This window comes from Liolophura sinensis, chromosome 2 (genome assembly GCF_032854445.1).
Source record: "Liolophura sinensis isolate JHLJ2023 chromosome 2, CUHK_Ljap_v2, whole genome shotgun sequence".
NCBI classification, from domain to species: domain Eukaryota; kingdom Metazoa; phylum Mollusca; class Polyplacophora; order Chitonida; family Chitonidae; genus Liolophura; species Liolophura sinensis.
In genome coordinates this window covers 18,564,910-18,589,802 of record NC_088296.1, presented here as the reverse complement: position 1 = coordinate 18,589,802, position 24,893 = coordinate 18,564,910, and the positions used below count along the sequence as shown (strand labels likewise).

At 39.8% G+C, this 24,893-nt stretch overlaps 1 protein-coding gene across 1 annotated transcript in view; it reads left to right on the top strand.

Moving 5' to 3' along the window:
- The first annotated feature begins 2,854 nt into the window (after positions 1 to 2,854).
- The window catches only part of LOC135462557 (serine/threonine-protein kinase Nek9-like), a 39,445-nt gene continuing 17,406 nt past the window's right edge, over positions 2,855 to 24,893 (top strand). Inside the window, exons 1-14 of the mRNA XM_064739783.1 lie at positions 2,855 to 3,097; positions 3,735 to 4,298; positions 4,746 to 4,846; positions 5,142 to 5,318; positions 5,774 to 5,856; positions 7,142 to 7,245; positions 9,092 to 9,207; positions 13,971 to 14,074; positions 14,927 to 15,046; positions 18,419 to 18,560; positions 20,301 to 20,429; positions 21,404 to 21,529; positions 21,911 to 21,999; positions 24,399 to 24,477. Coding sequence (XP_064595853.1) covers positions 3,959 to 4,298; positions 4,746 to 4,846; positions 5,142 to 5,318; positions 5,774 to 5,856; positions 7,142 to 7,245; positions 9,092 to 9,207; positions 13,971 to 14,074; positions 14,927 to 15,046; positions 18,419 to 18,560; positions 20,301 to 20,429; positions 21,404 to 21,529; positions 21,911 to 21,999; positions 24,399 to 24,477 — 1,710 coding nt within the window. The 5' untranslated portion in view covers positions 2,855 to 3,097; positions 3,735 to 3,958. The remainder of the gene's footprint in view (positions 3,098 to 3,734; positions 4,299 to 4,745; positions 4,847 to 5,141; positions 5,319 to 5,773; positions 5,857 to 7,141; positions 7,246 to 9,091; positions 9,208 to 13,970; positions 14,075 to 14,926; positions 15,047 to 18,418; positions 18,561 to 20,300; positions 20,430 to 21,403; positions 21,530 to 21,910; positions 22,000 to 24,398; positions 24,478 to 24,893) is intronic.

Sequence of the window (24,893 nt, the reverse complement as noted above, 5' to 3'; positions counted from 1 at the left end):
GTTCTTTGGCTCTGCTTTAGTTTAAATTGACATGCTTTTAAGCCAAAGAATATTTTGTTTTACAGGGGTGTATTTTATAAAAGACAGATTGTCTTCATTGAATATACGAGATAATATGATAAGTTGTAGGGTAGGCCTAGATGCGCTTGTATACAAATGCAACATAGGGAGACATGAATGATTGTAGTATAATGTGGCATATTGTCCCGCTGGCCGTATAATGTGACATATTGAAAACGCTGTCAGTATAGTGTGGCATATTGCCCCGATGTAAGTATAATCTGACACATAGTCCCGCTGTCAGTATAATCTGACACATAGTCCCGCTGTCAGTATAATGTGATATAAAATCACGGTGTCAGTATAATGTGACATATTGTCCCGCTGTCAGTATAATGTGACCTTTTGTCCCGCTGTCAGTATAATGTGACATATAGTCCCGCTGTCAGTATAATGTGACATATAGTCCCCCTGTCAGTATAATGTGACATATTGTCCCGCTGTCAGTATAATGTGACATATTGTCCCGCTGTCAGTATAATGTGACATATAGTCCCCCTGTCAGTATAATGTGACATATAGTCCCCCTGTCAGTATAATGTGACATATAGTCCCCCTGTCAGTATAATGTGACATATAGTCCCCCTGTCAGTATAATATGACATATTGTCCCGCTGTCAGTATAATGTGACATATAGTCCCGCTGTCAGTATAATGTGACATATAGTCCCGCTGTCAGTATAATGTGACATATAGTCCCGCTGTCAGTATAATGTGACATATAGTCCCCCTGTCAGTATAATGTGACATATAGTCCCCCTGTCAGTATAATGTGACATATTGTCCCGCTGTCAGTATAATGTGACATAAAGTCCCGCTGTCAGTATAATGTGACATATTGTCCCGCTGTCAGTATAATGTGACATGTTGTCCCGCTGTCAGCATAATGTGACATATAGTCCCCCTGTCAGTATAGTGTGGCATATTGTCCCGCTGGCAGTATAATGTGACATATTGTCCCGCTGTCAGTATAATGTGACATGTTGTCCCGCTGTCAGCATAATGTGACATATAGTCCCCCTGTCAGTATAGTGTGGCATATTGTCCTGCTGTCAGTATAATGTGACATATTGTCCCGCTGTCAGTATAATGTGACATATTGTCCCGCTGGCAGTATAATGTGACATGTTGTCCCGCTGTCAGCATAATGTGACATATAGTCCCCCTGTCAGTATAGTGTGGCATATTGTCCCGCTGTCAGTATAATGTGACATATTGTCCCGCTGGCAGTATAATGTGACATGTTGTCCCGCTGTCAGTATAATGTGACATATAGTCCCCCTGTCAGTATAGTGTGGCATATTGTCCCGCTGTCAGTATAATGTGACATATTGTCCCGCTGTCAGTAGGCCTATAATGTGACATGTTGTCCCGCTGTCAGTATAATGTGACATATTGTGCCGCTGTCAGTATAATGTGACATATTGTCCCCCTGTCAGCGTAATGTGACATATAGTCCCCCTGTCAGTATAGTGTGGCATATTGTCCCGCTGGCAGTATAATGTGACATATTGTCCCGCTGTCAGTATAATGTGACATGTTGTCCCGCTGTCAGCATAATGTGACATGTAGTCCCCCTGTCAGTATAGTGTGGCATATTGTCCCGCTGTCAGTATAATGTGACATATTGTCCCGCTGTCAGTATAATGTGACATAAAGTCTCGGTGTCAGTATAATGTGACATATAGTCCCCCTGTCAGTATAGTGTGGCATATTGTCCCGCTGTCAGTATAATGTGACATATAGTCCCGCTGTCAGTATAATGTGACATATATAGTCCCGCTGTCAGTATAATGTGACATATAGTCCCCCTGTCAGTATAATGTGACATATATTCCCGCTGTCAGCGTAATGTGACATATTGTCCCGCTGTCAGTATAAGGTGACATATTGTCCCGCTGTCAGTATAATGTGACATATTGTCCCGCAGTCAGTATAATGTAATAACGGTTGTGAGGCAACCTATCATTTAATTCTGTAGATTAAGCGCAGGATCAAATACATGAATGTGACGATCCGAGGTTACCAATTGACACGTATTCAGGTCCTTAGTTTAGGCCCAGTCGGTCACGTGCATAGGTCCTATATGGGTAAAGGCAAAACACGGTTCGGGTGACGTAAGCGGAAACAAACGTGTTCTGGGATTATAAAATACTGAAAACTTGGGGGTCGCTTTAGATTGAATGTGCTTAATTTGCTTATGTGGTTTTAAACTTCCTGTTGGATGTTGGATTATCGAAGCTTATATACATTTGATCTAGAGTTTACATTTCTGTCAATTAATGTCAATTGAACGTCCATATTCATAAAGGAATAGGCCTAGTCTACCATTTGTCCGACTCGTGCTGGAAACCTAGCTTTTCTTGAAAAAATAATTCATATAACTATATAAAGACGTAAGTTCTGACAGAGACAGTCATTGCATGAGCTCATTGTTTTCTGACAATCAGGCCTATCCAGATATTTAATTTCCAGGTAGGCCTACAGATAGACTTAACTAAGCCCCATCTATATACCTATCAATGGAATTAATAAAATTCGACCCCACATACTGTATGGTGACTGTGTCTGCCTGCCCTCTTTATTTATTTATTTTTGTTTTTTTCTGAAATATGGTGGACCTAAACCAGAATGAAATTGCTTAGCTCTCCGTGGAAGATGGGGAAGGTGTTTGGACCTATCCTGGACCCGCCATTCACCCACCCTCCAATCCGACACTGGGTCCGGATAACCTTTAAAGGGAAGATAACTCTAGCCCGTTTACAAGGAAAACAACATGGCGGACATTTTTGACAGGTGCATTTTCGTGACTTCCATTTTCCTCTACTTGTAGTTTTTCAGCTGGAACAGGTGTTGTTGCCAGGTTATGTTTGTCTCACATCTTTATCCCTCTGACTGAACACCTGACATCTGTTGACGCAGACAAATCTGTGACTGGCCATCGGTGATATTCGAGATGGGGACAAGCAGAAACAGTAGCCGTCATCATGCAGTGTCATATTTTCGTGATACCATGTTCAAGTAAACCGAAGTAACGGTAAGTTGTCTTGACACATTTCCAAGCTTGTAAGTTGTAAAGAATTTAGTGGTGCCCGTGTTTGTCGGTGCTTCGCTTCTCTGACTTTCACTGTGAAAATAGATTCAGCATTGAAGTGGCATTATTTCTATCTTCAGTAAAGCTTATTTAGTTTTCTGGTCTCTTTCCTTTACCGGTATTTGTTCTGGGTTAATGGATTTTTTTTTTTTTTTTTTTTTTTTAACCAGACGTTTTTTTATTATTATAATAATAACGAATCACAACAGCATAAACTGAGGAAGATATATACCAGTATTTATTTGTACATATGCTATACAGGCCTATAGGCCTGAAGAAACAGGGGATTGGCAATCGATTAGTTCATCAAGTCAAATGATACACTCCTATTTGTCGGCCAACATGGCATTTTTTTAATGGTGGCCTTACCGTTTTAGAGAATTGAAACATTTGCAGAATAATGAATCCCTTTATTGACCTTTTGCAGCATGGATTAAATAGACATGTATTTGATAGGTTTATGTATAGTTTAATTGAGTTTTGAGGATGATCAGCGTACTTTCCATACATGTATGCGTTACATGTACATCCATTTGTAGGATATTTAATCCAAATCATTTTTTTCTTTTTTTTTTGGCAGATGTTTATTATCAGGTGCTTGCCTGGCGGTTTAACATATTCCATTTATGGTCACCATGACGACCAGTGAGGGGTCGACAACGGTGCGAAAACATGCCAGAGTGTCCAGCCTTGACCAATTGGCACTTGACCGCATGGCACAGTCTGGTGCAAAACCCGATGCCAACGGGACAGCACAGAAAGTCAGCAAATCTATGTTTAACTTGAGAACTGCTGCCAGCTCGGATGAAGACAAAAAGACAGGGGAAATCACGAGGAGAAGTTGTGCGTAAGCGCCCACCCAGTGGACGCAAAACGGGCATCCATGACGGCAACTTGTACCTGACCCGTGACCTTGAGAGTGGGGAGGAAGAGGTTGTGGTTTGTAATCAAGGAAACAGTGGAAATGTCGGGCAGCTGGTGTCAACGCAGGTCAGGGACGGAGGCAGGAAGTCGCCATTGCCGCCACGCCTGTTACTTGTGTCGAGTAAGATTCGAAACAGTGCCATGTTGCGCAGTGCCTTACAACAGAATGTCATCTGCGTCCAGTATAGATACGACAGCTCAAGTCTGGAGGAAATACTACGTGAGTATTATGTGTTTATCAAGGCTTTCATTTTTTTATATACTTATTTATTTGATTGGTGTTTTACGCTGTACTCTTATATTATTTTCTCTTATACGACGGCGGCCAGCATTATAGTGGGTGGAAACCGAGAAGAGCCCGGGGGTAACCCACGACCACCCACAGGTTGCTGGGGACCTTCCCACGTACGGCCGGAGAGGAAGCCAGCATGAGCTGGACTTTAACACACAGCTACCGCATTGGTGAGAGACTTCTGGGTCATTACGCTGCGCTAGCGTGCTATCCAACTGAGCCACGGAGGCCATGGCTGTCATTATGATTTTTAGACTGTTTTTTTTTTTTTTGTTTCTTTACTCTTGAATCATCTACACATGCCAAAACCTATGAATTTTTGTCAAGTTTGTGCTAACTTATCGTCCTACGTGCATGCATGCATTGTGTCTCCAGGGCTTGTGGAGAAAGGCTTAGGACAGACAAGTGTGACGAGCGTTGGTTTTGTCCTCAGCTGCTCTGGATCAAGTATTCTTCTTTGTGGCAAAGATGAAAAGGTAACTCTTCCAACCAGTGGTGTTGTTAAAAAGGCTAAGCTGGCTGACATGGTGTAAGCCCTGAGCCCGAACAACTTGCATACATGTAAAACTTAAGTCATAAATTCGAAGTGCTTAAAAAGGCAAACGTCTTCTGTCACCCTTTAAAAATTAAATAAAGTTTAAAAGTTCCTTTATTTTTTAAGGAACCTGAGAATCGGGCAAATTGAGTAACTTATCGATCGATGGAATATTTGAGGTCATTTTCTGAAATTCCTGTGTGAGAAAACGTGTGTGTTCTGTCATCATTCCCCAGGCATTAACTCGCGAGAGTGTGCAGGAAAACCGTCCAATCCATGACTTTCTACAATCCCTTCTGACCAATCACATCGAGGCTGACAGTCCACTGAGACGCCTCGACTTCCTGGCTTGCCATGCTGCCCAAACAAATGAAGGACGACAGATTGCCAAGGAGATACAGAGTGTTTTTAATGTGAGTCAAATCTGCAAGTGCAGACTTTAGTCACAACACTCATATTCTAATATATGTAACATAATTTTCTACCATTTCACACGGTTGCAAGATGTTTGTACCGTAATATTCTGAGGGCAATGTTCTATTTTACCTTCTCTTTACAATGCTCTACAATGGACAAATCCAAGCAATAATGTTTTGTCTGCAATAGCATATTTAAATGGTGAATTGATCACAGTTAAACATTGAGGAATTTTGTGCTATACATAATTATTAAAGTGTTTTCTGCTGTTTTGCTGCATATTATATATTTGAACTTTCTATTAAATACTTGTATAGGAAAGGCTGTGCAGACATATATGCACTGGCATGTTCGTAAACATTTTTTCTTGAACTATATTTTTTTTTTTGTTTCTGTTCTTTCGTTTTTTTTTTTAATTTTTTTATTTGTCATCTTTCATTGCTGTCCATAGATTCCTGTTGGCATTTCAAGAGAAATTGAGGGTGGAGATATTTGTGTAGAGATATGTGATGGTGATGGGTTAAAATACACAGTGTGAGTATAACATCGTAGCAATCATTCATTAATACACATGTATGTAACTTTCTGTTTTGCCAGTTTTAGAATAGTAATTTTATTTATTTGATTGGTGTTTTATGCCATGTTTAAGACTATTTCGCCTGTACTACTGTGAAAGAAAATCGGGCAGTGCCTGGGAGTAAGCCACGACCATCTGCAGGATGCTGACAGACCTTGTCACATATCGTCAGATAGCAAGCTAGCATGAGCTGGATTTGAGCTCACAACGACCGCTTTGGTTAGCGGCTCCTGGGTCATTGTGCCATGCTGGCATGCTAACCACCTCGTCCTTGGTGGCCTGAAGTAGTAGTTTTGTAAAGGTTGTTGGGATGTGCTGTTACTTAAGATAAGCCAACTGAACATATATTTATTTGAGAATATTTCCAACTCAAGAATATTTCACTTATGTGATAGCGGCCAGCATTATGGTCACCGGGCAGAGCCTGGGAAGAAACCTACAACCATCCGCAGGTTGCTGTAAGACCTTCCCACATACTGCTGGAGAGGAAGCCAGCATGAGCTGGGCTTGAACTCACATCGACCGCATTGGTGAGAGGCTTCTGGGTCATTAGGCTGCTCCACATATATACATGTACATGTACATTTACCTGACTGAAAGCTTCATTTAACTCTAAAATCAGATAATAGTGATGTGTCTGTCATAGGTGACACAAGATGACCTAAAACTGCTCTTTTATAAAACAGGTAATGGAGCTTTCTGATCAGTACTACAAGACTCAATTGCTTGATGCATAAAAGATTAAGCAAGTCTTCCCAGGTCTGAAATTTCCATATCTGATATAAACAAGATGTGTTCACTTTATTAAAGAAAGCTAAGCTTTAATTTTTGTTTTAAACATAAAGTTATAGTGTGCGGTCGCTGTGAGTTCAAGTCCAGCCCATACTGGCTTCCTCTCCGGCCATACCTGGGAAGGTCTGACAGCAACTTGTGGATGGTCGTGGGTTTCCCCTAGGCTCTGCCCCGTTTCCACCCACCATAATGCTGGCCACCGTCGTTTAAGTGAAGTATAAGAGTATGGCGTAAAACACCAATCAAATAAATAAATAAATAAAGTTATAGTGTCATCATTTATGTACATGTAGTAGGTATGTGTACTCACATGACTGTTTCTGTTATAAACAAATATCCTGCTTCAAAATGCCAATCTAAGCAAAAGATTAGTTTTTGAAGGAGATGAACTTAAGTGTCATACAGTATACATAGACTACATGTGTAATGACTGCCTTTCGGTTTCTCTAGTCCCGCAGGTAGCCTGTATTTTCACGTGGAGAAGGTCAGAGGTTGGGGAGGTCATTACCAGCAGTCTTTGGCTGGGTTTGAGAAGATACGCACTGTAGGGAAAGGTGAGATTATTGCACACAACGGGTACACAGGGCGTAATCGACAGATTTGGGGAATGGATGACGTGACATGTTTCCAGCTTCTCCAACATGGCATGTCCCGTGGATAACCTAATTTTAAAATTTGAGACCAATATTAGTCGTGTTGAAAATAGAATATTACATTTGTTTACTAGCCTTTTGGAAAAGTAAAGATATGAGTATGTTGTTCAGTAGATCGCCTAACCATGTGAGAATACCAGAAACTCAATATTCCTGCCAGAATTACAATTATATTGGCTAAAATGAGCAGTCCAGGTGTCCCAAAATTTAGAAGACATAGGGTGATATAAATGTTTCATTCCCAAACTCTATACATTTCCGATTGCAAGACCTCTCTTCCACTTCTCAACAATGAGGGTATTAAAGGTATAATATGGGAAGAGAAGATTGTGCACAGGTTTTTTGTTCAAGTTACAGACGTAAATGACTGCTTTATGCACAGTTATCAGTAATCACAGTTTACACTCTTATACAGAGTTATCGGTAATCACAGTTCACGCTCTTATACATAGTTATCGGTAATCACAGTTCATGCTCTTATACAGAGTTATCGGTAATCACAGTTCATGCTGTCATACAGAGTTATCAGTAATCACAGTTCACGCTCTTATACAGAGTTATCGGTAATCACAGTTCACGCTCTTATACAGAGTTATCGGTAATCACAGTTCACGCTCTTATACAGAGTTATCGGTAATCACAGTTCAGGCTCTTATACAGAGTTATCGGTAATCACAGTTCAGGCTCTTATACAGAGTTATCGGTAATCACAGTTCACGCCCTTATACAGAGTTATCAGTAATCACAGTTCATGCTCTTATACAGAGTTATCGGTAATCACAGTTCACGCTGTCATACAGAGTTATCGGTAATCACAGTTCATGCTCTTATACAGAGTTATCGGTAATCACAGTTCACGCTGTCATACAGAGTTATCGGTAATCACAGTTCACACTGTCATACAGAGTTATCGGTAATCACAGTTTACACGGTCATACAGAGTTATTGGTAATCACAGTTCATGCTCTTCATGATGATAACTATGGGCACACTTGGTACTGAGTTCTGTGAACCGTGATTGCTGACAAATCTGTTTTCATGCTGCCATAGCTCCTGGATTATTGCCCTAAAATGTGAAAACCTGGTGGAATTGGGGTTAACCCTATACCCATGAAACCACTTTATGTATAGTTTTTTTAGAAGAAAAGTCAGCTAAAAATTTAACCTTGTTTAAGTTAGAAGAGAGGTTGAAACAGAACAGCCATTTTGTTCTGATCTGCTTGGTATCTCAAACTTTGTAAACAGATTTTTAATCTGGAATTCTTATGACGCCATGGGATATGCCATGTGTTTTTATTTATTTATTTATTTATTTATATGATTAGCGTTTTATGCCGTACTCAAGAATATTTTATTTATACAACGGTGGCCAGCATTATGGTGGGAGGAAACCAGGCAGAGCCTGGTAGAAACCCACGACCATCCGCAGGTTGCTGACAGACCTTCCCACGAACGGGATATGCCATGTTAGAGAAACCTGAAATACCATGTTGCGTCATATGGTCAAAAGGCAAATCAGCGTTTGGGTGAGGTCAGTGGAAACATGGTTTCTCAGCAAAGCGACATCACAAATATAGATTAGTATTCTTTTTAAACTTATGCAGGATACATTATCAGTTCATTTGGTTGAGTACTTATCTTTTCTTTAAGGTAAGGTGTTTGTGTAGCTGTCATTGGCCCACTAATCTCTTCAAAGTTAAAACGGACAGACCCACTTAAAGATGTTGAAATCGAATTTCCTTTCCAGGTGCATACGGAGCTGCTGTTTTGTACAGAAAGAAAGACGATGATTCTTTGGTGATCCTTAAAGAAATCAATATGCATGATTTGAACGCTGCGGAGAGAAACCTGGCCCTTAACGAGGTAACGTGCAAACATTACTCTGAAACGAACCTTTGTATAGATGTATGAGTTTTTCAGGTGTCTGATTTGAACGCTGCGGAGAGAAACCTGGCCCTTAACGAGGTAACGTGCAAACATTACTCTGATACGAACCTTTGTATAGATGTATGAGTTTTTCAGGTGTCTGATTTGAATGCTGCGGAGAGAAACCTGGCCCTTAACGAGGTAACGTGCAAACATTACTCTGAAACGAACCTTTGTATAGATGTATGAGTTTTTCAGGTGTCTGATTTGAACCCTGCGGAGAGAAACCTGGCCCTTAACGAGGTAACGTGCAAACATTACTCTGATACGAACCTTTGTATAGATGTATGAGTTTTTCAGGTGTCTGATTTGAATGCTGCGGAGAGAAACCTGGCCCTTAACGAGGTAACGTGCAAACATTACTCTGATACGAACCTTTGTATAGATGTATGAGTTTTTCAGGTGTCTGATTTGAACGCTGCGGAGAGAAACCTGGCTCTTAACGAGGTAACGTGCAAACATTACTCTGAAACGAACCTTTGTATAGATGTATGAGTTTTTCAGGTGTCTGATTTGAACGCTGCGGAGAGAAACCTGGCTCTTAATGAGGTAACGTGCAAACATTACTCTGAAACGAACCTTTGTATAGATGAATGAGTTTTTCAGGTGTCTGATTTGAACGCTGCGGAGAGAAACCTGGCTCTTAACGAGGTAATGTGCAAACATTACTCTGAAATGAACCTTAGTATAGATGTATGAGTTTTCCAGGTGCCTGGCTTCTTTTGAAAGCATTTCAATATTTACAATACCTATTTCATCAACCTTTATCACATATTAAAGAGCAACTTTCAGAGCAGTTTATTTACACTTTTCATTTGATTTTGGAGACTATGCTACATTAGGTCGATTGTCCAGATTCAAGGTTACAAAAAAAGTATAATTTTATCAGTCCACACAGAATAATGCCTTCAGAATATATGCTTCAGTAAAGCGAAATGGTTTTAGAATTCCAGTACTTTCATTTTTAATGAAGAGATATGTCAATGTAGATTTCTGAATACCCAATGAATGAGAAATCATCTTGAGTGGCAGCTTGTGGTGAAGGGGACTTGACTGTTCAGTGCACAATCTGGTCAGGCATCAGGCCCCGGGATCATACACTTCAGTAAAAATTTCGATCATTAAATTTGGTGTACTCCTTTTTGTTATTTTAGCTGAAATTTGTGTTACAATAACAAACCTATTGTGACGTGGGAAATGAACGAAACACACACACAACTTGTGGTGGTGAGGTCTTCATGTGTATAATTTTATTCACTGGTCCCATGAATAACCCTATGAACACAGAATGTGACATAAGTAATGTTACACAGATATGTTCATTTCTAACATATGCAATAAACAATTTGTGTAGATTAGAGAATAATGGATTCCCGTGAATAACCCTATGAACACAAACACAGAATGTGACATAAGTAATGTTACACAGATATGTTTGTTCCAAACACATGCAATAAACAATTCGTGTAGATTAGAGAATAATGCATTCCCGTGAATAACCCTACGAACACAAACACAGAATGTGACATAAGTAATGTTACACAGATATGTTCATTTCTAAGATATGCAACGAACAATTTGTGTAGATTAGAGAATAATGCATTCCCATGAATAACACTACGAACACAAACACAGAATGTGACATAAGTAATGTTACACAGATATGTTCGTTCCAAACATATGCAACGAACAATTAGTGTAGATTAGAGAATAATGCATTCCCATGAATAACACTACGAACACAAACACAGAATCTGACATAAGCAATGTTACACAGATATGTTCGTTCCAAACACATGCAATAAACAATTAGTGTAGATTAGAGAATAATGCATTCCCATGAATAACACTACGAACACAAACACAGAATGTGACATAAGTAATGTCACAAGATGATATATAAACACTAACGAACACTAACTAAAGGTCATTATTATATGGACAGAAGTAATATACGAACAGCATCAAAACATGACGTATCCCAGGCGCGTCATAGCTAACCTGTACCTGGAGCGATCAGGGACAGGGGATGTCCGTTATATGGATAACTAGTATAAAGAGAAAAAACCCAAATGACTCTGTCACCCTAGAATTTTCCTTGTCAAGCGATGTTTTTACCTTGTTCCATAGGAGTGTGCCATTTTATAGTGATTTGAAATTTTGACTTAAGTCTAGGATAGCTTCATGATGGACTTTATAGTTGTGTATCCTGAAAGTGAACATAAATTCAGCCATTAAAGCTGAATTAATTAATAAAGTAGTATTCCAAAAATATTCTAATAATATTCAAAAAATTCTACACCACTTATCAATAAAATAAATAGCAAACAGTCATCAGTACCTAGCCACTCATTTGGTGACGCCATTTTGTTATGTTATACCTGTCTAGAATTTACATCGCAAAACCTAGGAGCTCTCCCGTACCATCAGTATTAAACAACGTGGCAATGAGAAAATTATACCCAACCAAAGAGTATCAGCTGTGTTCGGTGTTCAAAGGTCCGATGTTTCTTTTAGTTTGGCGCTCAGATCAGATCGATGTGTTCGGTGTTCAAAGGTCCGATGTTTCTTTTAGTTTGGCGCTCAGATCAGATCGATGTGTTCGGTGTTCAAAGGTCCGATGTTTCTTTTAGATTGGCGCTCAGATCAGATCGATGTGTTCGGTGTTCAAAGGTCCGATGTTTCTTTTAGATTGGCGCTCGATCAGATCGATGTGTTCGGTGTTCAAAGGTCCGATGTTTCTTTTAGATTGGCGCTCAGATCAGATCGATGTGTTCGGTGTTCAAAGGTCCGATGTTTCTTTTAGTTTGGCGCTCAGATCAGATCGATGTGTTCGGTGTTCAAAGGTCCGATGTTTCTTTTAGATTGGCGCTCAGATCAGATCGATGTGTCCGGTGTTCAAAGGTCCGATGTTTCTTTTAGTTTGGCGCTCAGATCAGATCGATGTGTTCGGTGTTCAAAGGTCCGATGTTTCGTTTAGTTTGGCGCTCAGATCAGATCGATGTGTTCGGTGTTCAAAGGTCCGATGTTTCGTTTAGTTTGGCGCTCAGATCAGATCGATGTGTTCGGTGTTCAAAGGTCCGATGTTTCTTTTAGTTTGGCGCTCAGATCAGATCGATGTGTTCGGTGTTCAAAGGTCCGATGTTTCTTTTAGTTTGGCGCTCAGATCAGATCGATGTGTTCGGTGTTCAAAGGTCCGATGTTTCTTTTAGTTTGGCACTCAGATCAGATCGATGTGTTCGGTGTTCAAAGGTCCGATGTTTCTTTTAGATTGGCGCTCAGATCAGATCGATGTGTTCGGTGTTCAAAGGTCCGATGTTTCTTTTAGATTGGCGCTCAGATCAGATCGATGTGTTCGGTGTTCAAAGGTCCGATGTTTCTTTTAGTTTGGCGCTCAGATCAGATCGATGTGTTCGGTGTTCAAAGGTCCGATGTTTCTTTTAGATTGGCGCTCAGATCAGATCGATGTGTTCGGTGTTCAAAGGTCCGATGTTTCTTTTAGATTGGCGCTCAGATCAGATCGATGTGTTCGGTGTTCAAAGGTCCGATGTTTCTTTTAGTTTGGCGCTCGGTCAGATCAATGTTCATGGACACAAGTTGTTCATGGACACAAGTTGTTCATGGACAGAAGTTGTTCATGGACACAAGTTGTTCATGGACACAAGTTGTTCATGGACACAAGTGTTGTGTTTTAGCTGTCCTGCTCATCCTCGTCCAGCATGGGTGTAAGCATTAGGCCTAGCTGGCTGTATCGACTTTAGCGAATTTAGCAATTGATTGGCTTTCTGACTTATAGCAGACACTTTCATTCAGATCTTGGGAAGATATATTTGTAATAAATCTGACGTTGCGAAGGAAAAATAATGCAAAGTCACAATATTTTCCTTTAATCAGTGACTTTTCGGAGACAGGTTTCTTGCCAGCTCACCCTGACAAGTTACTGCAGTATCAGAGTTAGTACAGAACTAATGACGCTTTAGTTCAGACAAAAGCTAGTACCTTAACCGCTAAATTAATACACTATTGAATACCTGGGCCATGCATTTGACCCTGGATATGAACGGTGACTGGATTTTTGGCGTATGTGTCTTTGCATTGTGCTGTTCATGTGTGGACTTCCGAATTATGCAGGCACATTCAAAAACTGTTTAGTTTAAAATCTTAAATGCAGAGACTACTCTAAAATAAAGTATATATCAGATGAAAGACCATTAAAAACTGTCCAGGAAAGTAGTTGGATTTGTTTTTTTTTAGAATTTTGTCTAACGGAGTAAAATTGTGTTAAAAGATCAGATTCTATATGGTGGTCTGTTGTGATCCAGAAGGTGTCAATTATTTCATCTGTATACATTTTACCTGAAATAATTTGTTTCAACATCAAATCAATGAATGCATTCATGGATCCATATGTATATGCCTTTTGAATGATAAAATGTAGCAGGCTAATATATGTGTTAAGTAGCAAAAATCTTATGTGACACCACTGGTTCCTTTAGAATAAAATGCATTTGACTAGGTTAAATGCATTTGACTAGGTTAAATGCATTTGACTAGGTTAAAAAAATACTTTAAAAAAAAATGAATCCAACTATTTTCCTGTACAGTTTTGTCTTTCATTTGATACATACTTCATTTTAGTTTTTTTTTTTTTTTTTTGATTTTGTTTTGTTTATGTCATTTTGCTCTAATCTTGTTTACAGGTCCGAGTGTTGGCCATGTTGGACCATCCTAACATCATCAGTTACTACGACAGTTTTGAGGAAGACGGTGTCATCATGATTGAAATGGAGTACGCGGATGGAGGGTAGGTTTGCAAATTACCTCAAATCTGTGCCTAAGCTTTTTACGACAAAGATTTCTGACAAACAGGACAAAACACCTCCTTGGCTTAAGTATTAATTTTTTGATTTATTTACGTATTTGGTTGGTGTTTTACGTCCTACTCAAGGATATTTCAGTTTTGCAACGGCAGCCAATATTATGGTGGGAGGAAACTGGGCAGAGGCCAGGGGAAACCCATGACCCTCCACAGGTTGCTGGCAGACCTTTCTACGTACGGTATTTATTCTTAGCGCTACATATAAAACCATATCAGATTCAGCAATATTCTGTCCCCGTTGCTTATGTGATTTTGTCATGCAGTTAAAAGGATGCGTGAAAAGCTTGGTTTTTATGTCTTAACACGGAGTGTATGATGAGAACTAACCTATGAAAAAAAGTATTTTTTTTTTGTTACAAAAGGCTTCTCTGCTTTCTTCTTGGGGTGTAAAAATGGCTCAGAAATTAAGTAGCCTGCTGTCGTGATTGAGCTATAAAAATAACTTTGTTGGCGGGAGAGCCCAAATTGGGTTCACTAAGCTGGTTGCCTGTTCCTAGGAGATTCATTGAAAATGTAATTTCCCAATATTTCTGATCATTGATTGAAAATACACATAAATAGAGGAGTTATTAATAATGTATAATTTGCCTTGAAAATGAAATTTTGTTCTGGTTTGTCGAGCATATCTGTCTCCATTTCCTTAGAGCCATGCTGTTCGTTTTGTAGTACATTTTCATGTATCCTTTAAGTATGTATATGTTATAATTACACCTAGGAGTATCAGCACCGTGTTTTGATTATAAAAAGTAAGAAAACAGAATTGAACCTCCATTACAGAACCATGAGTCAGTTTTTGGCTCAGCAGGAGAGACCGCTAGAAGAGAAGGAAGTTTTGGGGATGTTTCAGCAGATTGTGGCTGCTATCAGACATGTCCATGAACACAACATCTTGCACAGGTAAGCAGTCCTGTTCTCTGCACTGTTTCAGCAGACTTTGGCTGCCATCAGACATGTCCATGAACACATCATCTTGCACAGGTAAGCAGTCCAGTTCTCTCCACTGTTTCAGCAGACTATGGCTGCTATCAGACATGTCCATTAACACAAGATCTTGCACAGGTAAGCAGTCCAGTTCTCCCCACTCTTTCAGCATATTGTGGCTGCTGTCAGACATGTCCATGAACACAAGATCATGCACAGGTAAGCAGTCCAGTTCTCTCCACTGTTTCAGCAGACTTTGGCTGCTATCAGACATGGCCATGAACACAAGATCTTGCACAGGTAAGCAGTCCAGTTCTCTCCACTGTTTCAGCAGACTTTGGCTGCTATCAAACATGCCCATTAACACAAGATCTTGCACAGGTAAGCAGTCCAGTTCTCTCCACTGTTTCAGCAGACTTTGGCTGCCATCAGACATGTCCATGAACACAAGATCTTGCACAGGTAAGCAGTCCAGTTCTCCCCACTGTTTTAGCAGATTGTGGCTGCCATCAGACATGTCCATGAACACAAGATCTTGCACAGGTAAGCAGTCCAGTTCTCTCCACTGTTTCAGCAGGCTTTGGCTGCCATCAGACATGTCCATGAACACAAGATCTTGCACAGGTAAGCAGTCCAGTTCTCCCCACTGTTTCAGCAGACTGTGGCTGCTATCAGACATGTTCATGAACACAAGATCTTGCACAGGTAAGCAGTCCAGTTCTCTCCACTGTTTCAGCAGACTTTGGCTGCCATCAGACATGTCCATGAACACAAGATCTTGCACAGGTAAGCAGTCCTGTTCTCTCCACTGTTTCAGCAGACTATGGCTGCTGTCAGACATGTCCATGAACACAAGATCATGCACAGGTAAGCAGTCCCAGTTCTCTCCACTGTTTCAGCAGACTTTGGCTGCTATCAGACATGGCCATGAACACAAGATCTTGCACAGGTAAGCAGTCCAGTTCTCTCCACTGTTTCAGCAGACTATGGCTGCTATCAGACATGTCCATTAACACAAGATCTTGCACAGGTAAGCAGTCCAGTTCTCTCCACTGTTTCAGCAGATTGTGGCTGCTATCAGACATATCCATGAACACAACATCTTGCACAGGTAAGCAGTCCAGTTCTCTCCACTGTTTCAGCAGACTTTGGCTGCTATCAAACATGCCCATTAACACAAGATCTTGCACAGGTAAGCAGTCCAGTTCTCTCCACTGTTTCAGCAGACTTTGGCTGCCATCAGACATGTCCATGAACACAAGATCTTGCACAGGTAAGCAGTCCAGTTCTCCCCACTGTTTTAGCAGATTGTGGCTGCCATCAGACATGTCCATGAACACAAGATCTTGCACAGGTAAGCAGTCCAGTTCTCTCCACTGTTTCAGCAGGCTTTGGCTGCCATCAGACATGTCCATGAACACAAGATCTTGCACAGGTAAGCAGTCCAGTTCTCCCCACTGTTTCAGCAGACTGTGGCTGCTATCAGACATGTTCATGAACACAAGATCTTGCACAGGTAAGCAGTCCAGTTCTCTCCACTGTTTCAGCAGACTTTGGCTGCCATCAGACATGTCCATGAACACAAGATCTTGCACAGGTAAGCAGTCCTGTTCTCTCCACTGTTTCAGCAGACTATGGCTGCTGTCAGACATGTCCATGAACACAAGATCATGCACAGGTAAGCAGTCCAGTTCTCTCCACTGTTTCAGCAGACTTTGGCTGCTATCAGACATGGCCATGAACACAAGATCTTGCACAGGTAAGCAGTCCAGTTCTCTCCACTGTTTCAGCAGACTATGGCTGCTATCAGACATGTCCATTAACACAAGATCTTGCACAGGTAAGCAGTCCAGTTCTCTCCACTGTTTCAGCAGATTGTGGCTGCTATCAGACATATCCATGAACACAACATCTTGCACAGGTAAGCAGTCCAGTTCTCTCCACTGTTTCAGCAGATTGTGGCTGCCATCAGACATGTCCATTAACACAAGATCTTGCACAGGTAAGCAGTCCTGTTCTCCCCACTGTTTCAGCAGACTGTGGATGCTGTCAGACATGTCCATGAACACAAGATCTTGCACAGGTAAGCAGTCCAGTTCTCCCCACTGTTTCAGCAGACTGTGGATGCTGTCAGACATGTCCATGAACACAAGATCTTGCACAGGTAAGCAGTCCAGTTCTCTCCACTGTTTTAGCAGACTATGGCTGCTATCAGACATGTCCATTAACACAAGATCTTGCACAGGTAAGCAGTCCAGTTCCCCCCACTGTTTTAGCAGATTATCAGACATGTCCATTAACACAAGATCTTGCACAGGTAAACAGTCCTGTTCTCCCCGCTGTTTCAGCAGACTGTGGCTGCTATCAGACATGTCCATGAACACAAGATCTTCCACAGGTAAGCAGTCCAGTTCTCTCCACTGTTTCAGCAGATTGTGGCTGCTATCAGACATGTCCATGAACACAAGATCTTCCACAGGTAAGCAGTCCAGTTCTTCCCACTGTTTCAGCAGATTGTGGCTGCTATCAGACATATCCATGAACACAACATCTTGCACAGGTAAGCAGTCCAGTTCTCCCCACTGTTTCAGCAGATTGTGGCTGCTGTCAGACATGTTCATAAACGCAAGATCTTGCACAGGTACATGTAAGTTGCGGATTTCAAGTCCTAGGTCCCTACCTGGCTACCTTGGGTCTAACACAGCTCCAGCTTTACTCACTGATTAGGATGATCCAAAGTGCAGTGTAGGCAGTAACCTACACTTTTTAACAAACATCTGGCATGCCAGAGAACCCAGTGATTTTTTTTGTGTTTTAAACTTATTTTCAATGGCAATTTCCAGCTGGATTCATTGACAAGTTGTTGCAACTTACATGCCTTCTTCCTACAGAGAAACTCAGGAGTCTCTCACCAATGCGGTCGCTGTGAGTTCAAGTCCAGCTCATGCTGGCTTCCTCTCCGGGCCGTACGTGGGAAGGTCTGGCAAAACCTGCGGATGGTCGTGGGTTTCCCCCGGGCTCTGCCCTGTTTCCTCCCACCATAATGTTGCATAAATGAAATATTCTTGAGTACGGCGTAAAACACCAACCTAATAAATAAATAAAACCTTACAGAGAATATACACATATTTAACTCATCATTCCTTGGATATCATACATTTTACAGGTGTGTTAGGCAAAATAATATCAATGGCAAACAGATAAACATACACAGTGGGTTGTCTTAAAGAACCTTTTCTGTATAACAAAAAAAAGGAAGCAACAATGTGACATTGAAAATGGTAAAAAAAAGTGTGATTACTAACTGCTAGACCAAAGGGATGTCATAGTTTGTGTTTGGGTTTGCAGGGATTTGAAAACAGCCAACATTTTTCTTACAAAAGAAGGTGTGGTCAAAGTGGGCGATTTTGGGATATCAAAGATGTTGTCAACATCAAACAAGGGAGCGAACACAGTCCTGGGGACACCATATTACATCAGTCCTGAAATGGTGAGTAGAATTTTAAAAGGTACCGTTACATGTATGATATAAACCTGTTGGTTTCTCCTTTCAGAAACATGTGGGTTTCTCCTTTCAGGAACATATTGGTTTCTCCTTTCAGAGACCTGTTGGTTTCTTCTTCCAGCGACCTGTTGGTTTCTCCTTTCAGAGACCTGTTGGTTTCTCCTTTCAGAAACTGGTTGCTTTTTTCTTTCAGAAACATGTTGGTTTCTCCTTTCTCTATAATCATGATAATTGGAAGTTTAAAACCATTTTGTCCTCCTCTATGATGTATGTAATTGTTGAACAGCTGTCTAGTCAAGCACAGATTTACTGACAGTTGTTCACTCATATACAGTATTTTTTACCTTGAATTAGTATTAGGCAGTATGTCAGTAGTTTATTATTTTATGCTATTTTGATTGATTTATTTATTTGTTTGGTGTTTTACGCCATAGTCAAGAATATTTCACTTTATACGACAGTGGCCAGCATTATGGTGGGAAACCCACGGCCATCCACAGGTTTATGCTATTTTTTAGAGTATTCACCAATTTCGTTTTAATATCACACGTTCTTAAAGGTGTAGAAAACATAAAAATTACTTGAAGTTCCGATCAAAGAGTGCAAAAAGTTAGTGATAAATGTGGTCTTCGATATTTTTATTGATTTTTCTGTGAAGAGAAAAAGACACTAGAATATATTTTTGGTATGGTGGGTATTTGGAACCACCTTTTAGTATGTATAATCTTTATGTAATAATGTAATAAATGAGGATGTAACACATGTTTAATAAACATATTTGCACTAGAATTTGGTCTTTTCACCTAAGAAATGTGTTCAAACCTGGATTTCGATCAGATTTATATTTTTAGTATGATCATGAGTATTATCATAATTCAGATTAAATGCACATGTTTGGATGTAAACAACAGATTTACATTCAGATAAAATTTCTTAGACATGCACCACATCCTTATTTAGAACATTATTTTGCATTCTAGATAAATACCAAAATGTGGTTCCTAATACCCACCATACAAAAATATTTTCAAATATTGTTTTCTTCTGGAAAAAAATGTTGAAGACCATATTTGCTACCATAAGTTTTGATGCCTTTTTGATCTGATTTTGGCATAATTTTAATGTTTTAAGGAGAAGAAAACTTGTCATGACACTATAGCCTGAAAAGAGCACATTTTTTTCTATCTGGTGGTGCCTGCTGCATAATTTTGACATTTTTCCTTGCCATACACGTAAAGCCTGAAAATGGCAAGCTGGCATAAATCGCCAGTCCATCGCGTCCTCCATCTTTAACACCCTGTAATTTATGCTGGAGGTGTATTGCCTCTCAGCAGAGTCTTTAAAACTGACGCCGTATTCGTGCAACTCAAAACCTACATCCAACATTCCGGTTTCCCGATCGTCAAGTGGTAAATGAACTGTACTGTTCGCTACCTTCTGGGAAGAAGAGTTCTACTGGAAATGTACGAACTGCACTTCGACAGTTTCCGATGGCAATTCTCCCCCTCACAAAAACTTTAGGACTAGTTCTTAGGCGAAATAGAGTCACCCACAGTGGATTTTGGTGCTGACTCTATTTATAATTTATCAACTTGAGGAACATATTAGAATTTTTTTTATGCATGCATTTGCGAGGAAAAGCATGCTCTTTTCAATGGTATTTGATTGATATTTATATTTTCTTCTCCTTTAACAAATGTTCACTGACTGTTTTATACGTGACAGTGTGAAGGGAAGGCCTACAATGACCGCTCGGACATCTGGGCCTTGGGATGTATCCTCTATGAGATTGCCTGTCTGCAGAAAACCTTTGAGGGTTCAAATCTACCGGCCCTAGTCAACAAAATCATGAAGGTAAAATATGGCCGTCCTTCAGCAGAACTTCACCTTTTATTCTACCCTGTAAAGATTTACTTTTCTGGAGCTTAATGTATGTGCAATTTTAACATTCTGCAGCCATCAGTGATGTCAGCAGTGATGTCAGCAGTTTTGGGGTTTGAAACAGTTTGTGTCAAGGCTAAGTCATGTAAAGCCCTATATGTATATGTATTTGGCTTGCAGTAGCCTTTCAGTTTGTGGGTGTTAAGTGACAAACACCTGATAGTCACTGGACATGATATGGTCAAAGAAGTCCATCATATAATACCAAGATTCAAACACATTTTGCTTGGTTGGAAAAAAAAACACAAAAGGAAATGTTTCATTTATTTATTTGACTGGTGTTTTACGCCATACTCAAGAATGTTTCACTTATACGATGGCGGCCAGCATTATGGTGGGAGGAAACCGGGCAGAGCCCGGTGGAAACCCACGACCATCCACAGGTTGCTGGAAGACCTTCCCACTTACGGCCAGAGAGGAAGCCAGCATGAGCTGGACTTGAACTCACAGCGACCCCATTGGTGAGAGGCTTCTGGGTCATTACGCTGCGCTAGCACACTAACCAACTGTGCCACGGAGGACCCCCAAAAGAAAATAAATTGAACTATTAATACTTCAACCTTTTTGCATGTGTGTTAAGTGTTTTTTCAAACATATTCTGAAGGCATTATTCTTTGAAGACTGATAAAATTATACATTTTGTGAAGTACTGAAATTGTCCAGTCTAACGAATGTAGTTTTGTCTACAAAATTAAATTAAAAATGCATAAATTTCACTGAAAGTTGGTCTTTCATATTCCAAAAGGTTGAGAAATTAGGGTAATTCCTGTATAGTGTCTTTTGTCTGACATGTATTTTTTCCTCATGTTTTCTTTGGCTTTAAGAGAAAAATGTTGAAGCTCTGCCCACCAGTGAAAAAATGAAATATATTTTTCCATGCCCTCCAGGGTCAGTTTGCACCAGTCAAGGGTAACTACAGTCAGGAGCTCAAACAGTTGATCGCTGACATGCTGCTTCAGAAACCAGAAGACCGACCATCAGCCAATGAGATTCTTTATCAGAGACTTCCTGAGGTCTGTCAACCAATCAGATTTTCCGTTATATATGATTTGCTAATTGCACCCATATTGACATTAGTAAGATATGGCCTAGGTTGCTTGTGTTAAATGACTTCGTTTTTGGTACATATGGTGCGTCCCATGGTGTTGTAAAAATTCTTTATTAAAAGTTGATTTATAGAGATTCCAAGCATGTCAGAGTAAAATGTCTGTAATCCTTTAGATCTGTTTTCACCCCTCTTCCAATTAAACTAACTTGTGTTGTGTTATTAGTGTATTTTTCTAATGAATATTCTTGAGAACAGCGTGAAACACCAGTCACATAAAGAAATAAATAAATATTTTTTCTGATAAAAAAAAACAAGATCTACAACTGTTTTGTTTTTCACACTGCAGATGATGTGTCGTTTTGAGGAAGCTACCTCTGACATTGAGGATGAGTTGATGTCCTCAGCCGAAAGTGTTGTGAAGAAGAAACGAGTCAGGTAAGTGGGAGAAATTATATTGGTTACCATGGTTACACATTCAAAATTGGCAAACACTTGTTTGAAGGTACTGTATGTGTTTTTGGCTGTGATTAAATTATTAACTATTTTGATTTGTTCAAAGTTATATTATTGATAAGTGGAAACTGAAATATGACGTTTGAGTATGGTGAACATTTTTTAAATATTTATGTTTTTTGCTTCTAGAGTTATGCCCCCTTAAATGAATTTTAGGTGGCAAGGGGTTCTCCTTTTTATGCAGAAATCTTTGATGCCTTATTATTGCATTCCATGATGTTTATTAACATAACCATTCCCATCATGCCTGTCTGCTTTTACTTTCACTTTCACCTTTAGCATTCATCTAATGGATAAGAGGTACTAAACCCATCAGTCATTCATCCAGATCTCCATGTACATTTGTAGAATGTTCGTATGTGTGTCAACACAATTATTGTACAGCCATGTGGTTATATTTACATATAAAATACACCCTGGTATTTGTGAATAGCCTGAAAGCTTAATATAAACTACTTGCATGCATGTGTGTTTGAATAGTTGACAGGTTGTATGTGTACCATACTGTATTCACATAAAAAAACATATATGAATATCTGGTACCAAGTTTTTAACTCGCATGTGTGTTTGAATAGTTGACAGGTTGTATGTGTACCATACTGTATTCACATAAAAAAACATATATGAATATCTGGTACCAAGTTTTTAACTCGCATGTGTGTTTGAATAGTTGACAGGTTGTATGTGTACCATACTGTGTTCACATAAAAACGCCTCTGTGAATATCTGATCGTATGCATTAACTAGCTTGCATTTCTACTGTGTATTTCACATGTAATGTGTACCATATTGTGTTCACATAAAAACATGTTTGTAAATATTTGGTAGTCAGTTTTAACTTGGGCTATAGGTGTGTTTATATAGTTTACAGATTATACCACACTGTGTTCACAAGAAAACACTTTTTATGAAAAGCAAATATTTAATATTAAATTGCATGTTTGTTTTGTGTGATTTACAAATTACGGCAAAGTGTTTTCATTTTGTATGTAGCGAGTTAGCTTGCATGTGTATTTTCATCTGGACATGTGCATGTATTTGTATTCATACCTGTATGTAATAGGAAAGTCTTAAATGTTAAGAGGGGGCCTCCGTGGCTGAGATAGCCAGCACACCAGCGCAGCGCAGCGCAGTGCAGTGCAGTGCAGTGACCCAGTAGCCTCCCACCAATGCAGGCCTTGTGAGTTAATGACCCAGGAACCTCTCACTATTGCGGTGGCTGTGAGTTCAAGTCCAGCTCATGCTGGCTTCTTCTCCAGCAGGACATGAGAAGGTGCTGCAGCAACCTGCGTATGGTCGTGGGTTTCCCCCCGGGCTCTGCCCTGTTTCCTCCTACCATAATGCTCATCACCGTTGTACAAGTGAAATATTTTTGAGTGTGACGTACTCAATCAAATAAATAAATAAATAAATGTTTAAAATGTTATGCTGGCATTGATACATGTACATACTGCTTTGAGACTTAATGTTGGTAATTCTGGTACTGTGGTACATTATTGTACCTGGCTTGGTGCTCTGCTAAAGAGGGGTAGGCCAAATACTGGTTGTCCTGGTGTCTGTATAATATAGCTTGATGTGGTGGAGTGTCTGGTGTCTTCAAGTTGGCATTCTGGTGAGGCAGCACAAACTGTGAGGATACAAGGAGATATAGTCTGGGTACAACCAAAATATTGTTGAAAATAATGTTTAAAGGAGAAGAAAATTAAAAAAAAAAATAAATGACATTTTTTTTGTATCTGATGGTGTCTTATGTGTAATTTTGCGATTTTTCCTCGCCAAACAAGTAAAGCCTGAAAACGGCAAAGCTGGCATAAATCGCTGAGTCCATCACATCCTCCATCTTTAACACCCTATAAGTTATGCTGGGGGTGTGTTGCCTCAGCCAATGGGAGTCGTTTAAAACTGCTGGCTTGTTCCTGTAAACTCGGGACCCATGTCCAAGATTCTGGTTTCCTGATCATCAAGCTGAAAACAAACTGTACTGTTCGCTACCTTCTGAAGAGTTCTACTGGAAATGTATGAATTGCACTTTCCGACGGAAATTCTCCTCCTAACACAGAAAACTTTAGGACTAGTTCTTAAGCAAAATGGAGTTGCCCACAGCATATTTTGGCGCTGACTCTATTTATAATTTATCAACTTGTGGAACATATTAGAATTTTTTATGTCATGCACCTGCGAGGAAATGCATACTCTTTTCAATGGTATTTGATTGATATTTAAATTTTCTTCTCCTTATACATTCTAGCTATATTGTCATTTTCTCTTAAAACTAAACCGTCTGATTACAAGGCACTTCCTTTTTCCTTTTTTTATTACAGATCTGTGTTGTATTACCTGGCCACATCCAACCTGAACTTGTCCCCTATAGAACTGCCCTCGCGGCTGAAAATCCGACAGGTGGGTGATCTTCAGTCATACATTTGTGGTCTTGTAGTTTGCATGTATTTTAATTAGGCACGGTAAATCACCTGTCGTTTCATACATTTTTTCACCACTTATGAAGCTACAGATTGTATACCAGTTGGTAGATGGTGGGCGCCTGTTGCATGTAACAGTCATTTAGTAGTGGTGCTACTGAAACTTGCGTTCTGTTGGAGCACTGAAATCACTGTTTCATACCACATGACGTGTACATTTTGGAGGGGAAATACATCACAATTTTACTGCATCAAAAATTAGGTCTTTTACAGAAGACAATTTGTGGCTTAGTACGAATTATTAATTTCAAATGTTTTATAAAATTATTTTCTTTTCCTTTTCCTTTTTATTCTGCCATTCTGGATTATTGAGTATTTTCGAACATGAATTATCTC